Source organism: Panicum virgatum, chromosome 5K (assembly GCF_016808335.1).
Source record: "Panicum virgatum strain AP13 chromosome 5K, P.virgatum_v5, whole genome shotgun sequence".
Classification (NCBI taxonomy): Eukaryota; Viridiplantae; Streptophyta; class Magnoliopsida; order Poales; family Poaceae; genus Panicum; species Panicum virgatum.
This window is the reverse complement of record NC_053140.1, coordinates 10,427,301-10,447,142: the sequence shown is the minus strand read 5'-3', so window position 1 is coordinate 10,447,142 and position 19,842 is coordinate 10,427,301. Positions and strand designations below refer to the sequence as shown.

At 48.7% G+C, this 19,842-nt stretch overlaps 1 protein-coding gene and 1 long non-coding RNA gene across 3 annotated transcripts; both read right to left on the bottom strand.

Moving 5' to 3' along the window:
- Positions 1–1,601: 1,601 nt before the first annotated feature.
- Positions 1,602–3,682, bottom strand: LOC120706234. The gene is made up of 2 exons (XR_005688233.1): positions 2,895–3,682; positions 1,602–2,496 (listed from the first exon to the last, which is right to left on the bottom strand). It is a non-coding gene; the product is annotated as an uncharacterized LOC120706234 (long non-coding RNA).
- Positions 3,683–16,022: 12,340 nt separating this feature from the next.
- On the bottom strand, positions 16,023–19,539 carry LOC120706233 (piriformospora indica-insensitive protein 2-like). 2 transcript variants are annotated; one of them, XM_039990816.1, is made up of 3 exons: positions 18,875–19,536; positions 17,201–17,621; positions 16,023–17,119 (listed from the first exon to the last, which is right to left on the bottom strand). In XM_039990816.1, the coding sequence occupies exons 1-3, from the start codon at positions 19,124–19,126 to the stop codon at positions 16,377–16,379; spliced, it is 1,416 nt and encodes a 471-aa protein (XP_039846750.1). In that variant the 5' UTR covers positions 19,127–19,536; the 3' UTR covers positions 16,023–16,376. The 2 variants fall into 2 exon arrangements, with proteins under 2 accessions (XP_039846750.1, XP_039846749.1); XM_039990815.1 differs by having other exon boundaries at positions 16,023–17,621; positions 18,875–19,539.
- Between the last annotated feature and the right edge of the window lie 303 nt (positions 19,540–19,842).

Genomic DNA, 19,842 nt, shown 5'->3' with positions numbered 1-19,842 from the left:
CATTGTTTAATTTCTTTTGCTTGCGAAGATGTCCGGTGTGCAGCGAATTGTTGTTAGTAAGCAGCGTGCTGTGACTGTTTCCTGTCAAATGAATGAGTGAGTTGATTTGGGAATGCAGTGCATTTTCTCTCTTTTGTTCGATTACAAGTTCATTTCTTTGTTTCAATGGAATTCTCGACTTGCTAGCTTTCTCCGTGGAGTTAGACAGCGATGCTTGCTAGCTTGAATGCCATGTTTAGGCTAGTTCCAATTGTTCTTTTCATCGATGAATGACTAACCTCTGAGGAAAAAGATATTCTCAGTTCACAGCACAGAGGTGACGGAAGTTAAATTCACACCACCTTATTACAAGATGGGTGACCACACTCTTAGCAATCCAACCAACCAAACAAGAAGAAACATAACCAGACTAATCTTATACAGATCAACCAAACATGAGGCTCTTGTACTGAGCTGACCAGGCTCAAGCTAGCCTGGCTTAGTTTCCTCTAGCCAGGCTAGACCTAAGCCAACAAACCAAACACACCCTATACGTACATAGCGGTACAGTTACTGCAATACTGGTACTACTCTGGTAGGAGTAGAGTACAATTCCTCCGCGTCCGTCTGCGAGTACGCTGTACGCCTACGGCTCTGCAACTGCGACGATGACTTCTAGAGCCTAGAGGAGGGGTAGCGTAGCGGCAGCCAGACCCCTACACTGCTGGCACTGGCAGCGTGCAGGCAGCAGCCGAGCGCCCAAACCACCACCGGCCCGGGCCCCGGCTTTCCAAGGACCCTTCTGTCTCTGACTCCCGAGCAGCTGCTGATCCGGCTCCTCTGAGCCGCGCGGGGCCCCGCGCAATCACCGTCACGGTTCAGAAACAGATCAGGCAAGCCGGCTAGGCTCGGGCCAGCAGGCCAGGCACGCGCGCGCACCTGCGCGGCTCTCGCCGCGGCAGTGGGGTGTTCGCCGCTTCCAGCTCGCCCCCGTCCCCGCCCTCCGCGCCCCCCGGTGAGTGGGCTTCCGTTTCGATGGTCGTGTTTGGTTTTTCTAGTGCATACAAGCCGAGAAAAAAATCTTATATGAATGAAGTGTTAAATAAAATCTATTTATAAAACTTTTTTAAAAATGTGTATAATTTTTCATGACGAATCTAATGGCTGTAATTAATTGATGATTGGCTACATTGATGCTACAGTAACTATTCTCTAATCACACGGTCAAAGACTTCATTAGATTCTTCAGGATTCCTAACGCGGGGATTCTGGAGTTGATTTTGTAAACTGACTTTATTTAATACCATAATTAATGGTCAAAATTTCCTAGTACTCTCTAGCGCGCAGGGAACAAACAGAGCCCGTGTCGTCGAGGGACGGGAGACTGCAGTTTCTGCACGGTGCCATCGCCCGCTCTCCCGTCTCCATGCGACAAGCCGCCGCCGCCGGGACGGCGGCCTTCCCCCCGGTTGCGCCGCCACCCCCGTTGGTGTTTATCGTGACTAGAACATTAGGCGCGCGATGGACGTCCTACCGTTTAAATAATTAAATATGAGTAAATTAAAGTTAATAAAATATGGAATTAAATATAAGTAAACCGAAGTAATGAAATGTGACAAATGTCATGCATAGTATATGATAATAATTCAACACAAAATCACACCATATTGTAATAAATACATCGTTAATATGCTAACATATGCACTGTTTTACTCAAATACAAGTTTTACATATGACAACATGTCGAATTGCAGGAACAATCCATGGGTTCATGACTTAGTGCTGCGGAAGACCAATAAAAGTAATGCCATCACAATATGTGCTCTTAGATCACTGCCTTACTATTTGCTTCCCTAAATGCAAGGCGATAGCACATTGAAAGGTAGGTGTTGTTTCGTGGTCATTAGTGACAGTTTTCTAGTGCTAGTTGCCCTTATCACCCATATATGGAATCGGAATGATAACTGGATATAGCAGGTTTATGAGCATATCCGCCGTGCTGGCCGGCGCTCGTTGCTATGCTTGAGCTCAAGATCAACCAGGAGCATGTTGCCACGCCGCCCTCTCGCCACCACCCGGGACTGACCCACCGCAACGTGCCCATATGGCCTTGTCTGCCCGTGGCTCCAGGCTGTAGCAGCCCATGCTGCGTCCGAGCTTGGCTGGCACCGGCACCGGCACCTTGCCACCTCGCTTCGAGCCTTTGAGGCCTGCAGATTTGATTCAGGGTCTTAGCACATTGCATCAATCATACACAGATTTCAGCAAGATATCATCCGGAAACATTATGCCCCCAAGATCCACAAAACCAGATTGAAACATCACAAGTTGTTCCAAACAAAAAAAAAAGATCGAAACATCACAAAATAAAATCCCAGAAACCACAGGGTTTTCCTTCAGGAGAAGAGGTTCAGACGGTGGGAATCGGAAGGTTACAGAAACCACATATTCTTTTCTTTACTGGCTCTACCAAGATCAGTTCAATGTAGCATATGGAGATTGGGGAGGACATGTAATCTGCAATAGGTAGTTAGGCAGGGTTAAGCTTTGAGAAACAGTCACAGCGTAGCAGAAGGCAATAAACAGAATAAACTTCAACTTAAAATAGCTGCTAAGTATGATCAGGAAAAAAAGGCAACAAACAGAACTTTAACGTAAAACAGAAGCCTCTAAACTATGTAACACAATATAGCATATTATGATCAACTTTGTACTCTCATTGCTCGTCTGAGTAATGAAACTTCATGGTCCCTTGTGGAAAAATAGCACAATATGATCAGGAAAAAAGTTCCTTGGAAATAAAGCCTTCATTTATTAGTTGTTCTTTCTGGAGACATTAAACTGAAGTCTTTGAATGTATATATATTTTCTGAAAATGAACATGTCGAATGTCGTGGTTGTGAAAAGCAATTTACCTCGGTTCAGTAATCTTGCTGCCGCTCTGTGGTGTGGTTGGTGGTTCAGAGAGCAACAGAGGTGCCACCCTGCTCCTTAATTATGAGATAGCTTACAATTTGAGTAGCCAAGAGCAGCTTTCCTTTTCAGGTCGGTCCATCCATTGTTGACCAAGCATGCACAAACAATACAGGGCTACATAGGAATTCAAGATACAGAATGCAAGATACAGAAGATGCAATTATTCTTATTGGATAGAGATGCATAGTAGTTCAGGAGGGAGAATGGGAAAAAAATGTGAGCATGCAAAATTAATTAAATGATCTCAATATGATGACTGATATTCTCATTTAACTAATGAATACACTAAATTAGGGGAATGGTAGATCACGGCCAACTGTTTTACCGATATTCTTCACTAAAGCAGTAGTCATTAGATACAAACTAATCACCTATTCTGAGTTCTGAGGCTTCCAAGCATAACTCGACAGATTTGACTCTTCTATAATTATTACTCCCTCTTAAGAACACTGGTCAGCCATACAATTATTAACTAAAGCAGTAGTATGGAAGATGAATTGAAAATGTAGCCAAATTAAGGAACAATATGGCTAGTACTTGCCATCAGAATTGAGCTTAAGCAAAATATGGAGCATATAAGAAACCTGTAGGGAAAAGAAATGACAAAAGATCACACCTTGTGGACGTGGATCTTCAGGCTTGCACCTCATCTACCAGTCAGCATGTCTCCTTTGATGCTATTCTGCGTCGAATGCCTGAGATGCAAGCAGAACAGCTTGCAGCAACCGGCCACTGTTGGCGCTCATTAAGTATCCATTTTATCCCCTGTTTAACTTTGATAATGGCATGAATTTAATATCAAAATCACTAACCATCCTAACATCGGCCCAATTATTGGTCGTTTTCGCGTTTGCACATATATTTTGGAGGTACTTCGTTTTTGCAGGTTTTTGACCAATTTTGGAGCATGAAATGGCGAGGCCCACGATCACGCGATGACACGAAGAAAGACGAAGGCCAAAGCCCGAACAAAGGATCGAATGCCATGATGATTAGAGGCCCGTTCATGCACATCCACCCTCCAATGAAGCCCAAAAGACAAAGCCCACAAGATAAGATCAAGGTACTTCGGGGCTAAGCAAAGCAAAGAGATATTTAAGGAAGGATTTTCCATCCTATCCTTCTCCTCAAAGAAATCTCGAAGATAACGACGTCTAATGGGGTGCAATCGTGAAAGACATAAACTCTAGAAGATTCCAGGAGACTTGGGGAGAAAGATGAACACGAGCCGGCGAAGGAAAAAGCCAAGCCGGCCGGCCTAGGCTCATTGGGCCGGCCGGCCCAGCCCTTTTTTAGGTCGGTTCGATCTCCCCTTTGACCGAGGGTTACCTGAGGCTATTTAAAGACCCCTCCCAAAGGTTCATGTAGAGATCAATTCGGGAGACGACGCCAAGGAGCAGAGAAGATAGAGGGACACCTCTCGGAGAGCCGAGGGTCGTGCTAGTTGTCTAGGGCTTGCCCTAGCCGACGTGGGAACCTTGCAAGGAAGACCACGTCGGAGTTCTGGAGCTAGGATCATCAAGATCAAGGTAGGGCCCCGGTTGTGATCTTGTGATGTACTATCATTCATGGTGAAGTTATTTGTGATTCCGAATGTTTAGCGACCATGTTCTCTCTTTCGATTTCGTTCTTTTCTTTGGGTTCACTTCATCCTAGATCTATTATCGAGATAGATCGCTTAGCATGATCTTGTAGTCATGGTGGCTAGAGGTTCATGGCGGAACTACCAAAGGGGGTTCGACTTGCTTCAGGGTATTTTGTTGAAAGGGGTGGCGTCGTGACAGGCCGTTGCCACTAAGTAGGTGGGGTATCGAGGGATCGGATTGGAGATTTTGAGTTTAAAGATGCTTTTCATTGAGATTCACATCTACCTTACTTCACTTTATCTAGCTGGAACTACAACATATGCATGATCTAGGTGATCTAGATTGGTTATCTCTAACTTTCTCTTGCTACCTTCGGTGTTTATCGTGTTTTTGGTAAATTAGATTCGTTTTCACCATCTCACACAAAGGAATCTCTGCTAGTAGATTGTTTCTTGTCTCTTTGGTTCCGTGGATTGATAAATCTTGGGGGAATACTCTAAGGGAAAAGCTACACGAAACCGTGCGCTTGCGGTATATAAATCGGGGGCGCTAAGGAGCGTCTACAAGCTTTTCTGGCGCCGCTGCCGGGGAACCATCGATTTAAGATCCAATCTTACTTGCATTCGTAAATATTTCTTGATTTTTCTTTTTGACCTTTTTAGATCTCTTATTTTTCTGAGCTAACTAAAAAAACGGATCTATTCCACGAAAATCAATCTAATCTAGAGTTTTCTTTATTTTTGCTTTATTTTTCTTTTATGTTTTAGATCTTGTATATTCATCTTTTAGATCTCGTATATTTTTTTTCTTTATCACTAACCCCTAACAGGAGATGGACGGGAGCCTCTCCAACAAACCCGAAAATTTTGTGGATGATCCAGAAAAAATTTACAGGCAAAGGAGACGAGAAGCACGATCAAGGAAGCCGGAACTAGTAGATCCAAAAGTTGAAGCCGACGATTCATCGTCTTCACCCCAAACAACTTCACCAACAAGTCCAAAGGAGGCGCCACTTCACCAAGGGATGGCGCTACCGGAGCCGGAGCGTACGATCGGAGAGCTATGTACTCCGGACGTTCGGGACTTGCCGATCGAGATCAAGACTTCAATCATATGGATGGTGCATAGCTCGTCCTTCACCGGAAAAGAAGACGCTAATCTACATCTTCAAGCGTTCCTCCAACTATGTCGTACCTTCGACATGCAAGGGATGACTCAACATCAAATAAGAGCGAGGCTCTTTCCGTTCTCTCTACTTGGGAGAGCGTTGCAATGGTTTCATTCTCTACCACCGCGCACGGTGCAAAATTGGGATTCCTTGATGAAAGAATTCATGACGGAGTTCTACTCACCGGGCAAGACCCAGATTCTGCGCAACAAGATTGCAACATTCGCGCAAGCCCCGACGGAGACTATTGCGGAAGCCTATGAGTGCTTCAACGACTACATCCGCGCCATACCTCATCACAAGTTCTCGAGGGAAGATGTGGTCCAGAAGTTCTATCAAGGCCTCACTACTGCATCAAGGGGGATCATTGACGCATTGGCCAGAGGATCTATCATTGAGCTCACGCCTACTCAAATTTTCAAGCTATTCAGGAAGGTGGCGGACAATGACGCATGGGCATCATCGGGGCGCCTACAACCACTCCAAGCCGTGGGCGCCGCGAAGAGTGTATTACAAGTGGAACGTGAAGAAGTGCTAGAAGGGAAGATCGACTCGCTCATGAGAAGGTTGGAGAAGATGGAAGTGGAAAAGAGAGAAGCCCAAGCTATTGATTTGAAAGCGGCCGAAGCAAGGTCTACATGTGAAGAATGTGGAGAGTACGGCCATGTACAAAAGAATTGCCCGGAGGAAGCCAAGATACTCGACTACATGAAGAAGGGAGAATGGATTCCGCCGACCAACTTCCGCTACGGGCAAGGTAGACACCAATTTAATGCAAGCTCTTCCATTCAAAACTCGGTGCCTCTTCGTATACAATTGAAGGAGTTCATGGAGGAGCAAGGCAAGATCAACAAGGACACCGTCACCAAGTTCAAGGCTATGGACAAGATTTTGGAGAACATTGATGGCAAGGTGACGGAGGTCGGGAGCTCTAACCTTCAAGTACTCAACATGATGAAGATGCTAGAAACACAAGTAGCCCAGCTCGCCGGACGGCTATCTAGCAACGAAGGAAAATTGCCCGGGCAACCTCAAAGTCCGGAGACGGCTAAGGCAATTCAAACTCGCTCGGGAAAGGAGACCGAAGAACCCGAACATGCAGCGGGAGCAAGGAAGCCTAAGCCAAGAGTTGAAGTGGAGACCATCATCAAGGAGAAGGAACCTACTCCTATGCCAGAGATAGTCACCGAAGAGCCGGAGTTTGAGCTAGATGATATAGACACCAAGATTCTACCGCCAAGGCCACGATACCACAAAGGTAAACATGAAGATGAGCAGTTCAACAAATTTGTTGACATGGTACGCAGGTTGAGCATCAATATGCCGCTCTTGGATGCTCTACAAGTTCCGACGTATTCTCGCTACTTCAAAGACATTATGGGAAGCAAGCGCGAGATACCGCCAAGCACTGTCAAGCTAACCGAGGAATGCAGCGCGGCAATCGCTAATGAAGCTCCTGAAAAGAAGAGGGACCCCGGATGTCCTACCATCCCGTGTTCCATTGGATCTCTTATGTTCGAAAGAGCACTTTGTGATCTCGGTGCAAGTGTGAGCGTCATGCCAAAGAATGTGTTCGAGAAGCTATGCTTACCGGAGCCGGAGCCCACCGCCATGTGCCTAGAGTTAGCGGACAATTCCGTTCGCTATCCTTTGGGAATCGCAGAAGACGTGCCCGTGAAGATTGGAGAACACTTAGTCCCCGTTGACTTTGTGATTCTCGATATGGGAGAAGGGAGCAAGGCGCCTCTCATACTTGGGAGGCCTTTCCTCAAGACCGCAAGGGCGAACATCGACGTTGGCAAGGGGGAGATAAAGTTCGACATCAATGGCACCACAAGCGAATTCAAGTTTCGTCCACGCCTCGAGGTATGCAACATGATCAATGTCAAATATGTTCCGCCTCACCACCGTGTCACAGAGGAGAAGCCAAAGAAAGAAGAGGAGCCGAACAAGAAGGAAGAGAAGAAGGAGATAGAAGTCGTCGCGTCCATCGCGACAAAGAAGATCGTTGCACCCGTCAAGAAGAAAGCTAAAAGCCCGCCTGTGAAGACCAAAAAGACGACTAACGTAGAAGACAAGCCTGCACCAAGGATTGTGCGGAAGTGGGTACCCAAGACTGCAGCGCCATCACCGAGCATTGGTCCGAAGTGAAGAAGAAGAAAGTCTAGCTATAGACTATAAACGAAGCGCTTTGCGGGAGGCAACCCGTTCGTCGAGTTAAGAATAAAGCTGCCGGGAGTTCAACCCGTTCGTCGATTCAAGAATAAGCTGACGGGAGGACAACCCGCGAAAGGTTTAGGTAAGTGAGTCGAGAATTTTGCTACGCAAGAACATGATATACTTTTGAACAATTGGTAGTTCGGTCAAACAATTTGATTTGGATTTTATTCGCTCGGTCATTCCGATGTTATTTCTTATTTTAAACCAATGACATGAGCCATCCTATGATTTATTTGCCTCTTCTTGAGAAAGCCACATACAAAATTCTATACCTATTTTTGGCGACCGTCCTGTCCATGACGGCCGGACCAAGTTGAGATAAAACACACGAGTAGAGCCGCGCTATGTTTATATTACTTAAATTCTTGATGCGTAGGTTCGCATAAACATAGAGAGAATTTTTAGTTTCATCACCATAGGACTAGAATTTTCCTAACCTTAATTATTCTCTTTTTCAAAATTCTCTCTCTCATTTTGGCAAAAATTAGAACCTAAACCCAAGACCCACGGTTGAATTCGAGATTGTTCGCTATCAATTCATGAAAGTGAACGGTTCCGGTGCAACCAAAATTAATATAGTCGGGAAATATTTTTCGACTTACAAATGTAAAGATGTTTCAATTCCCCTCTAATTATTCATTTAAACTCATTGCATGCTTTGAGTCAATTCTGAAATTTCGAAGTTAGAGGAGGATTAAACATCTAAGCATGATTTGAAAAGGGTTTATGTGCTTGATTAACACCCATTGCTCAAAGTGAGTTCACGGGAAAGAGTAGTGCTCTCTACCTACCACCACATGCAAATAATTCAAAGGAGAGAGCAGCCATGCATGGGAAGGACATGTGATTTTCAGCAAAGATGGCACCATGTGATGAATGATTAAGCATGAGACAAGGTGAATAACACAAAGTGGAGAAATAATATTGCAAGTGAACATCAAAGGCAAAGAAGGAGTGGTTCACGGGATTTGGACGGTGCAAAGCATGCAAGATGTACTGGACAGAAGCGAATAATTGTACCAGGAAGCCACCAGAGAAAAATGAAGTGAAGGAGGGCCAGAAATGCCCTAGGCCGGCCGGCCCCAAGGCCCTAGGCCGGCCGGCCTGGCCCCTATTTAACCCCTCTGGTACTCCCCTTTGACAGGTGCACTCCTCATTCAATTCCTTGCTTATGTTCTTCAAGTTCTTCGCCCAGAAACATCAGTTAGAGCCCTGAAAAATTCGTCCACCAAAAACTACTCCAAAAATCTCAAGAAATTCACCACAATTCCTAGTTTGTTCCACTCTTCGATATATTGTTTTCCCGCCGGCAAGAAACCCCCGGTGTGTTTGTTTTTGAGTGTGTGCAGCAAGGAGTCACCATGAGTGGCCTCATGAAGTTCATCGCCGGGAGGAGAAGGACGCATTCATCAACATCCGATGCATCGGCAAGTTCTTCGCGGAGGCACTCGGTCTCCGAGTCTCCGCGGAGCATGGAGGAAGACAACCCCGCACCGAGGAGCGACATGTTGCTCCTTGGTGGGATGAGAGACCCGAGAAGCTCCTCCATGAGATTCACCGAAGGGATGCCACCTCCTCCACGGCGTTCGACAAGGTCATCCGCACCACCACCATACAAGCCCAAGAATTCAGAATATGGGTTTATTATATTGTCGAAGGAAGAAGAAGAAAGGCTCAAGTTCATGAAGGGAAGACTACGAGCAAATTATGATTTTGATGATGAAGCATTGGTGAAGCTGGGATTTCATCATGACATCTATGAGCTCTTGGAGAACATCGGTTGGAAGTTATTTTCCGACAGTGTCACGGTTGATATGCAAGAAGAAGTGGCTCTTGAGATGTTCATGACATTAGAAAAATCAACGGAAGTGGTGGATGATAAAGAAGTTCCATGTCTGAAATTTAAGCTCAAGAATGAAGAGAAAATAATCACCTATGGAGAAATAGGAAGCTTGCTCGGATTCAAAAATAATGCATATGAAATGGTGCAAGTTGAAGATGGAGAGCTTGATGAATTTTGGACAAAAATAGCAAAAGATATCAACCGCCAAAGGAAGAATATAAGTAATGTAACCCTCCAAATATTCCACTCTTGGTTGAGCAAGAGAATTCTCGGGTGGATTAGAGAATCGAAGGTCACCGACCAAGAATTAAATTGGATGTATGCTGCATTGGTGAAGAAAGAAGTGATTGATCCCACCTACATCATGGTTGAAAGGTGGCTTTGTGAAGCATCATCCGGCACGGGAGAAGTTGGTTTGGGGTGTTATCTCACAATGATAGCCCGAGCCATGAATCCGAGGTGACGAGTGATCCAAAAATTTTATGTCCCGGGAAGAGATATTGGGATTGATCATTTGAGGCAAGGCCATTATATCGGAGGGGATGAGAAGAAGGGATTCACTATTTCTGAGATGGATATTTCCCTCCCCGATCAAAAACTGAAATTATTTGCAAGAGGGAGGACTGATTGGCGAGTTGAAAATATTGGAAAAAAGGTGAAGAAATCAAAAAGAGGAAGGTTAATTGAAGGGACATCGGCATCGGCACAACAAGAAGACTTGGAAGTAAACCTTCCACCGCCAAGTTCTGCTTATTGGAGGAATGAATTTCAAGGTGCATCAAGTGGGCAGGGATACCTGCAAGGATGGACGAGTCAATGGGAAGGAAGCCAAGAACAAGCATGGGGGCACGCTGCGGCGGCACCCCCACTATTTAGCAACTACGGCTACCCACCCTCGTCATACCAAGGAGAGATGCCCGACCCGTCATTTGGAGCACAATATTTTGACCTCCCTCAACCAGAACAAGGAATGAGAATTATGGGTGCTTATGCGAGAAGAAACATGGAAGATATAGATGCCATCCGGAGGCATACAACCCAACTAGAAGATGGAACCGCGGGAATCGCATATCAAATGGGACTTCTAGGCCTGGCGCCACCGGAATAATTTAATGGAGGAGCATTTCAGCAGTATTATGACCAAGGATACAACGTAAGAGCCAATCAAGAAGAGTGATCGACAACAAGACAATGATTAAAATGCTCGCACGTGTGGTTTGGATTTTCTATTTCTTTTCATTTATTTTCAGTTTGTGTGCAAGCTTGTGTGTGTAGCAATTTTCTGTTTTATTTATTTCAGCATGTGTGCAATTTGTTTTCTTTTGTCTTCATCACCATGATAAATAAATGCATCACTTACGCTTTAATGTTATGGTTAGTAATGATGATAGAAAGTTTGTGCCATGTTAAAATATGATGATCGTTGCCGCTTTGTCTACTTTCTTGTGCTTGGTTTATGCATAATTAAACTAATGCTCTCTCTAACATGATCTGAAAATTAATTAAATGCCGGCTAATTCAATTGTGGAGGTTATGATAAATTAAGACCCATATCTTTTACCCTTGCTCTCTTACTTAAGCTTGTCAAGGAAAATTTAATTTGGATTTAATTTTGAGCTAACCTTATCAATGATACCTTTTGCAATTGCTCTACCCTTCTACAAGCCTAAATGATATATCATAACAAACCATAGAGCAAGAATTATTTTCAGGTGAATTAATTCAGGATTTATCTTCTTTGGTACGAGACTAAGAAGTTGACCATTCCGTATTTTTGCGTACCTCTCTTTTGCTAGCCATTCTATCCATGCATTGTGAGTTTCTATACCGGGAACATCGCAAACCTCGCTGGATATCCACCCTTAACCAAAAACATCTTTTTTTGAAACACCTCCTTGACCACAACCTATATATTGAGTATATATTTATTTCGACGGCAAAACAGTGGAATCAAGAGCAAAATTCAGTAAAACATAAGCTTGGGAAGCATCAAAGAGTTCGCAGAAGAAAATTTCGAAGAATTGGAGGCCTACAGACAGTAGGCCGGCCGGCCCAACACCCCTAGGCCGGCCGGCCTGCCCCTTTCCCTCCTCTGTTGGCTTCAATCTTTCACGAGGAGATGCTCCCTTGAATTCCAAAGTTATGTCCAGAATTGATAGAAGTTTTGTGCACTCACTCCATCAAGTTATCATCACTTCATTGCTTGAGGACAAGCAAACGTTCAAGCATGGGCGAGGTGGAGTAAGTGCATTGTGTTGCCAACGGTTCTGAGGAGCAAAAAGAAAGAAAAAAAAAAAGGGGGGAGAAAGAAAAAAAAATGAATGATGATGAAAAGCTCCTCGGTTCCTTTAGCTTCATTAAACTCCAGGTACTTTGAAGATTACTCTATACTCAATTATTCTAACCATGTGCAATCCGATAACAAGGACTTCAGTCGTGCCTTGGGATCAACCATTGCCATTTGCACATGTCCACCATCTAAAGTGTGTGTTCCATTCTCTCCCTCTCCACAAAGAAATTATTTTCCAATGGTCTTTTTGACGAGTCTCGGTAAATCCATAAGAAGTATTTCTTGTTTTGATAATATCTTGATTATAACATCTTTTGGTAGGACTAACCTTTCCAGAGCTCCAGATAAAGCCTCACACATACATATGAGAGAATGAAAGGAGGTAGTTCTAGCAAGTTTGAGAGACAAGATGAGCTGAGAGTTTCCATGAGCAAATTGCAATGAGGTTTAAATTATTGATCTTGGTTTAGCATTACTTGTGGAACTTACTTTCTTAATTCTGAGACTTGTTTAATTTTGAGAGCATGTGCTTAATAATTGTGGGGAAGCATTTAACTTGTATCTACCTTCCACATTGAAGAAGATGGTTACAACTTAAACTATTAACTGCAAAATATTTTTGGGAGCATTGTGTTTTCTCGTGTATGATTAAGTGCATGGATTGGACACTGAAAGGCAGCGCTGATTTTTATCAAAGATTTACTCGAGGACAAGCAAGGTTTAAGCATGGGGGGAATGTTGGCGCTCCTTAAGTATCCATTTTATCCCCTGTTTAACTTTGATAATGGCATGAATTTAATATCAAAATCACTAACCATCCTAACCTCGGCCCAATTATTGGTCGTTTTCGCGTTTGCACATATATTTTGGAGGTACTTCGTTTTTGCAGGTTTTTGACCAATTTTGGAGCATGAAATGGCGAGGCCCACGATCACGCGATGACACGAAGAAAGACGAAGGCCAAAGCCCGAACAAAGGATCGAATGCCATGATGATTAGAGGCCCGTTCATGCACATCCACCCTCCAATGAAGCCCAAAAGACAAAGCCCACAAGATAAGATCAAGGTACTTCGGGGCTAAGCAAAGCAAAGAGATATTTAAGAAAGGATTTTCCATCCTATCCTTCTCCTCGAAGAAATCTCGAAGATAACGACGTCTAATGGGGTGCAATCGTAAAAGACGTAACTCTAGAAGATTCCAGGAGACTTGGGGAGAAAGATGAACACGAGCCGGCGAAGGAAAGAGCCAGGCCAGCCGGCTTAGGCTCATTGGGCCGGCCGGCCCAGCCCTTTTTTAGGTCGGTTCGACCTCCCCTTTGACGAGGGTTCCCTGAGGCTATTTAAAGACCCCTCCCCAAGGTTCACGCAGAGATCAATTCGGGAGACGACGCCAAGGAGCAGAGAAGATAGAGGGACACCTCTCGGAGAGCCGAGGGTCGTGCTAGTTGTCTAGGGTTTACCCTAGCCGACGTGGGAACCTTGCAAGGAAGACCACGTCGGAGTTCTAGAGCTAGGATCATCAAGATCAAGGTAGGGCCCCGGTTGTGATCTTGTGATGTACTATCATTCATGGTGAAGTTATTTGTGATTCCGAATGTTTAGCGACCATGTTCTCTCTTTCGATTTCGTTCTTTTCTTTGGGTTCGCTTCATCCTAGATCTATTATTGAGATAGATCACTTAGCATGATCTTATAGTCATGGTGGCTAGAGGTTCATGGCGGAACTACCAAAGGGGGTTCGACTTGCTTCAGGGTATCTTGTTGAAAGGGGTGGCGTCGTGACAGGCCGTTGCCACTAAGTAGGTGGGGTATCGTGGGATTGGATTGGAGATTTTGAGTTTAAAGATGCTTTTCATTGAGATTCACATCTACCTTACTTCACTTTATCTAGCTGGAACTACAACATATGCATGATCTAGGTGATCTAGATTGGTTATCTCTAACTTTCTCTTGCTACCTTCGGTGTTTGTCGTGTTTTTAGTAGATTAGATTCGTTTTCACCATCTCACACAAAGGAATCTCTATGCTAGTAGATTGTTTCTTATCTCTTTGGTTCCGTGGATTGATAAACCTTGGGGGAATACTCTAAGAGAAAAGCTACACGAAACCGTGCGCTTGCGGTATATAAATTGGGGGCGCTAAGGAGCGTCAACAGCCACCTAAGCCAAAAGCAGGCACCAGGTGCGTGGAAGGCACAAGGAGTAGGGATGTCCTGCAAGGAAGGGGCGCTGCAGCAGATGAATGCTGCATCCCCGCGTAGCCGAGGTGCCGCGCAGCAGGTTTAGCAATGAGGAAGGGGCTGGTATTTCTGCCAAGATGAAAGTGGGCCTGAACCACCATCCACAGTGGACAAGGGCTGAGGATGCGCCCGCCGCCGTGGATCTTGGCCGTACGCCGTGGATATCCCAGCGCTGGAACGCGACGCCCTCAAGCTGCGACGCGGCCGCAAGCATGACGATACTCTCGAACTCCCACGCCGCCTTCACCTCCCCCGCGTGCTGTTGCGCCTGACTGCAGCGCGCCGCTGTGAACCCAGCGCGAACGCACAGGGCCCCTTCCACCTCACCACCACCGCGACGGGCCTCGGCGGCGCCGCGACGGCCCTCGGCGGCGCCGCGCCCGCCGCCTCCCGCTACGACGAGGCTGACTCCGTAGCAGGCGCAGGCGCCAGCAGTGGCAGCCCTTCGATTGCCAGACCACCAGGCGCACACGGAACTTGCACGCCGGCGGCGGCCGCGGCCGGCGCAGGCGCCAGTAGTGGCAGCCCTTCGATTGCCAGACCACCAGGCGCACACGGAACTTGCACGCCGGTGGCGGCCGCGGCCCCAACCGCCGGAGCTTGCGCCTGCCATAGTGCATGGAGGAGGGACGAGGCTGGAGGAGAGCGCCGCTGCAAGATCCGGGAGGCGTGACCACCGCCGTAGGGTGCGGCGCCGGGTCGAAGATGGCCTGGCGGAGCTGGGCCACTGCGCCGGGTCGACATGATTCGGGCAACCAGGCTGGAGAGGAGCGCCGTCGCAAGACACGGGATGAGCGTGGCCACCGCTGGGGCAAAGCCGACTGTGGCGGAGCGGGGATTGGGCAGAGCTGGACCGCCGCGCCGAGTAGACATGGTTGGGGCGGCTGGCCACCGTCACCGTGGCCGGCCGGCACGCGCCCCCCTCCCTCAGAGCCCTGCCCCGCACTGGATCCGGATCCCAGGAAGCGGGCGCCGACGGGGAGCAGGAGGGGAGGAGACGGTGGCAGGAAGGCAGGGAGAAGAGAGGGAGAGAGGCGGCAGGGGGGAAACAGGAGAGAGGGAGAGGGCGGCGGGAACAGGGAGCAGTAGAGGAGAGAGGCGGGGTTAGGGTTTGGGGCACGGGAGGGGCTTTTCGCAAAAGTGACTCGGGGGGAAACAACATTGGCGATTTTTCTTCTTCACGTTGAATTAAACTTTAATATGAGGACCTATATAAAAAATATAAGAACGTGGTTTCTGTACATTTAGGACGTGTTTTACTGATTTGCGATTACTAATAAAGTTCAGGGTGTTTTTGTAAAACAACCAAGCCTCGCGCAGGTTGACACGCGTCCTCTTTTTCCCGTCGGATGCGAGGAGAGGAGTGGAGGGCAGTGGATTTTAACCATTCCGATTGTGTCTGCACTGGCCGATGATAGCATTTTCATTCACTTTGGTCGGCTAGCACCATTCAACAGTATTTTTTTTTCACATCAAACTAGCTTTTTCTTTCACACCAAACTACCACCAGTTACCAACTAGTTAGCAGTATTTTCTTTCACCACAAATCAGCGCCAATCACCATTACCAACTAGTTAGCGGTATTTTCTTTCACAACAAATCAGCGCCAATCACTGGTCACAGCAAACCAAATAGATTGAATTGTGTAAACGGAGTAAACGGAGACAACACTCCTGCCCGCGCCGCCCTTTGTTTCTTGCGTCAGAATTCACTATTCAGATAGAATTTTTCTTCATTCTGTTACCATGTGGATGACAAATCACAACTACTCCTACCAGATCGGGTACTTGCTAAACTTGGCAGCACGACACATCCAAACCCAAGGATGCCGGCTAATTATCCACGTCATGTTGCAACATCAGAGGAGAACACAGGCTAATTACACAGAACTCACACTCTACTGTAATCTGGCTTTCAACTAACCACGACAACACGTCCATCCATCCATGATGAGCAGAAGCACCAGCCAAAAAAGGGCCAAAAGATCACAGAACACGCAGAAACTGGTTTGCGCTCAACTACCTACAAGTTTCTCCATGTTCTTCTCCCGTTCCATCTGTCTGAACCTGCCGCTGCTATAGGAGCACCAACCCAAGAACCGCCGCCACGGTGCCCTGAACGGCCACCACGGACCAGAACCCGCCGCCCCTGGCTGCCGAGAACCCGACCACCGCCGACGACGCCGCGAGGCTCGAGCTCGCCTCGGGCTTCCTGCCCCCGCCCTCCTCCGTGCCGTCCCGCGGGACGACGCTGGGCTCCTGCAGGTCCTTGCACACCACCACCCCCGCCGGCGCGTGCGCCGCGTCCACGGCCGCGACGTCGTAGCACAGCCCCGGGTTGTCCCACGACGCGAACCGCCGCCCCATCCGCCGGTAGAACCCCGGCGCGAACTCCAGCGCGCCCGTCAGGTTGTTGCCGTTCAGGTACAGGGCCCCGAGGCTGGGCAGCTCCGCGAGCCCCGCCGGCACGGGGCCCGTCAGCCGGTTGTGGTCCAGCGCAAGGAACCGCAGCCTGGCCAGCGACGCCATGGACTCCGGTATGGCGCCGGTCAGGCCGGCGTTGGACAGGTCCAGCGTCGCGAGCGCGCCGCTCAGCTTCTCCCACCCGGTCGCCGGCAGGCTCCCGCCCAGCGGGTTGTTCGAGAGCAGCAGGTCCTGCAGCGACGTCATGCCCTGCACGAACTGGGGCACCCCGCCGGTGAGGCTGTTGTTCCTGAGGTCCAGCAGCGTGAGGTTCCCGAGCGCGCCGAGCTCTGGCGGGATGCTGCCGTCCAGCTGGTTATTGCTCAGGTCCATCTTGAGGAGCCCCCTCAGGCCACCTAGCGATGCAGGCAGAGACCCCGTTAGATGGTTCTTGCTCAGGTCCACGATCAGCAGCTCGTCGTGGCGGCGGGCGTTACCGAGCGTCGCCGGGATCGGCCCCGACAGCCCGTTCCCGGACAGCACCAGCCGCCTCAGCTTCAGCAGCGCGCCGAGCTCGGCGGGCACGGGTCCAGTCAGGTTGTTCTCGACGAGCACCAGGGACTGCAGGCTGGCAAGGCGGCCAAGGGAGACCGGGATGGCGCCGGTGAGGCCCGGGTTGGTGCGGAACTCGAGCGTCTCGAGGCTCCCCGAGAGCTTCTCCCAGCCGGCGGCGGGGATGGCCGTGGGGTTGCTCGCCGGGCAGCAGCTGTAGAAGGAGAGCGTCCTAAGGCGCCTCAGGTCGAACAGCTGGGGGCTGAACCGGGCGTCAGGGGCGCACTGCAGCGAGTTGTCAAGAACTGGGCCAATGCTGATCGCCGTTGGGTACCACAAGCCGTTGAACAGATCACATGACACCCCCTGCAAAGATTCAGGCATCCAACAACCAGGTTAAACCCACAGAATTTGAATTTTACAGGCAAGCACATTGCTACAGCCAATTTGTGTTCATCAGTTGCAGTGCAGACAAGGAAAGCTACACATGTTGAACAGTAACGGAAGTAGTAACCGCTAGCAGTAACAACCACCATGGTTGATCCAAGCTGGAGACATTTCTTTTAAAGGTACACCTAAAATTTGGCCCCTTTCTTTTAAATTGTAATTCCAGCGTACTACTAGAGTAAAGGTAAATCATTGCAAGAGGAAATTCCCATGGAGAGAGCTTGTGTAAAGAACAGGCATGTATTCCTCGGAAAGAAAAAGGCGTGTCTGCCGAGCAAAAGGAAAAGGGCTGTGTTAGATCCGTAAAATAGCGGTAACAGGACACTGTAGTACAACTGTAGTATTTTTCGTTTATTTGTGGTAATTATTGTCCTATCATGATCTAACTAAGCTCAAAAAATTCGTCTCATTATGTACATCAAAACTATACAATTAGTTTTTTTATTTATCTACATTTAACGCTCCATGCATGAGGTAAAAAATTTGATGTGATAGATAAATAGTGAAATTTGGATAGAGAAATTTTAGAAGTGAACACAACCAAATACTCCACTCCTGCCCAAGAGACGAGTACTGTACGAGAATCGAGAGGAAACATGCCATTTCAAATCATCCTTTTCATGTGCGTGGAAAGCTCCTGCCCAAGAGACGAGATCCTTCTAAATCGAGCGGATGAAGAGTGAAGGCTCAAGGAGAAGTCTCGTCCAACAGTAAAGTGAATGCGCACAACGAACAGTGCCGCGCTCTTGAGCCAAACAGTTCAAGAACAGGGAACTCGAAGAACAGAAGCAGGACAAAACGGAGGCTGCCGGAAACCCGAAATTTCGGAACCAAGACGAGGAAGGTTCAATAAAATCAAGTTCAAAGGACAATTAAGGAACGAACATCTGGCATTTCCCAAACAAGACACCAATTTGGACGTCGGCTGGTCGTTTTCCGCGAGGATTTGGAACGAAGGTAACAGGGCAGGCAGGCAGCGCCAAGAAAGGATTGGCGACCGGCATGGCCGCATGGGCAAAGCAGACAAGAGAACAAAGCGAAGAGCTTTTGGAGAAGCCGATGAACAGGCCGGTGCCGAGGAATTGAACACCAGATTCATGAGAGAGGAAAGTGCAAGTGCTCTAGCACCGGCAACGAATCGGCAGCCAGCAGGCAGGCAGGCGGGGACGCACCTGGATGGGCGACCAGCCGCAGGGGTCGGGGTAGAGCCCGGAGCCGTTCCACCCCTTGCCGACGAAGCCCTCGATGGCAGCGTACAGCGCCGCCCGCTCCTTCTCCTCCATCGGCGCCGTCGCCGCGGCCGGGGCGTCCGAGCCGCCGCCGCCGTCCTCGCCCCCTTGGGCCGCGCAGCCACGGAGCGCCACGAGCAGCGCGAGGCCGAGGGCCAGCAGCACCCGGCGGCCGCGGGCAGCCGCAGCCCCCATCGCGACGCGGGACGAGCAAGAACTGCGCGGCAAGGAGGAGGCGCCACTCCCCGCGCTCGGCTCCGGATCGAGCCCTCCCTGCTCCGGCGACCAGGCTATATAGTCACTGCCAGCCGCTCCCTCTGGGCCGGGCTGGGGGCTCTCGCGAGGCGTGCCCCGTCTAGCTGGCGAGTAAATGCGGCGGCGACTCTCGCGGCCCGGGGAGGCGGTGGCAGCGCCCCCCGGGACATTCCCCTATGCCGAGCTGCTGCTCTGGGGATCCCGAGGCGACGGGAGGAGAAGGCGGAGGCAGGCGGGGCGGCCGCCGCAGACGACAGGCAGAGGCAGGCGGGCGCGGTGGCGTGCGTGGGGAGAGAGGCTCGCGGGCCTGGAGGAGGCTTGGGTTTTTGTAGCGGGGGGCAGCCGGGCAGGGCACTGTAGAGTGTAGAGGAAGGGATGGACGGCCGGGCGGAGGGGCTGCGCTGGGTAAGTTTAAGCGGCAGCCAGAGCCGCCGTAATAACGATGACCGGCCGGTGAACTGACGGCGAGGGTGCAATGGGAATTCCCCGGTGGGCTGGGTGGGGGCAGGGGCGGATTCAACGTGGGGGCCTATGGATCCAATGGAGCCCCCAAAGTTTCCCCAAGAATTTTTATCCATGAATGAAGAAGATGATGAAGAAAAGGAGGAATAATAAAAAAAGAAAGAAGAAGAAAGAAAAATTAACCTGTTTTGAGA

Excerpts from the sequence above, each read along its gene's own strand:
- LOC120706233 (XM_039990815.1), bottom strand. The coding sequence starts at position 19,126 with ATGGGGGCTGCGGCTGCCCGCGGCCGCCGGGTGCTGCTGGCCCTCGGC. Across the intron at positions 17,622-18,874 it reads GCGGCTGGTCGCCCATCCAG|GGGGTGTCATGTGATCTGTT; the intron begins GTGCGTCCCCGC and ends GAATCTTTGCAG.